The sequence below is a fragment of the Plectropomus leopardus genome, unplaced genomic scaffold (assembly GCF_008729295.1).
Source record: "Plectropomus leopardus isolate mb unplaced genomic scaffold, YSFRI_Pleo_2.0 unplaced_scaffold81105, whole genome shotgun sequence".
Taxonomy (NCBI): domain Eukaryota; kingdom Metazoa; phylum Chordata; class Actinopteri; order Perciformes; family Serranidae; genus Plectropomus; species Plectropomus leopardus.
In genome coordinates this window covers 1-571 of record NW_024689361.1, presented here as the reverse complement: position 1 = coordinate 571, position 571 = coordinate 1, and the positions used below count along the sequence as shown (strand labels likewise).

The 571-nt window shown below is 48.7% G+C and overlaps 1 protein-coding gene across 1 annotated transcript; it reads left to right on the top strand.

Annotated features, from left to right (window-relative positions):
* Positions 1-158: 158 nt before the first annotated feature.
* LOC121940246 (HEAT repeat-containing protein 1-like) lies at positions 159-523 on the top strand (the record flags this gene model as incomplete). The annotated part of the gene is made up of 2 exons (XM_042483059.1): positions 159-340; positions 422-523. Coding segments are annotated over 2 exons (284 nt in total), but the record flags the coding sequence as incomplete, so codon positions are not given.
* Between the last annotated feature and the right edge of the window lie 48 nt (positions 524-571).

Here is a 571-nt window from a genome sequence, read left to right as displayed (position 1 = left end):
AAAAATTGTGATATTAGGGGGAAAAAGTATTTAGAATATTTTGATATAATATTTAAAAGAAAAAAGTCAAAAAGGAAAAAAATCAAATTGGCCATCAAGAAAGGTGGGATTTAACGGGTCTTGTGGGTTTGTAAACTCGTGGTTTGGTGCGTGTTTAGTCGTCAGGTTGAACATCAGATGTTTCTCGTCGTGTTTCAGCTTCCACATCCAGCTCTACAACGTGGACAGCCTGCTGGCGTGCGTGCTGCCGTATCACGACACCAACGTGTTCGTCCGAGTCCTGCAGCTCCTCAAAATCAAAGACGCCACCAACCGCTGGAACTGGCTGCACGTTCTGCAGGTCTGACGCTCGCACCGTGTTTATGTTCACACGTATGTCACGTGTATGTTCTGCTCCGTGTGAACGCTGTCGTCTCCACAGAAACCAGGCGTGCCGCTGTCCAGAGGGACGCTCGTCACTCACTGCTACACAGACCTGAGCTTCATGGACTTCATCTGCACCATGGTGACCACGGCCATCCAGGTGACGTCTCACACACACACACACACACACACACACACACACACACAC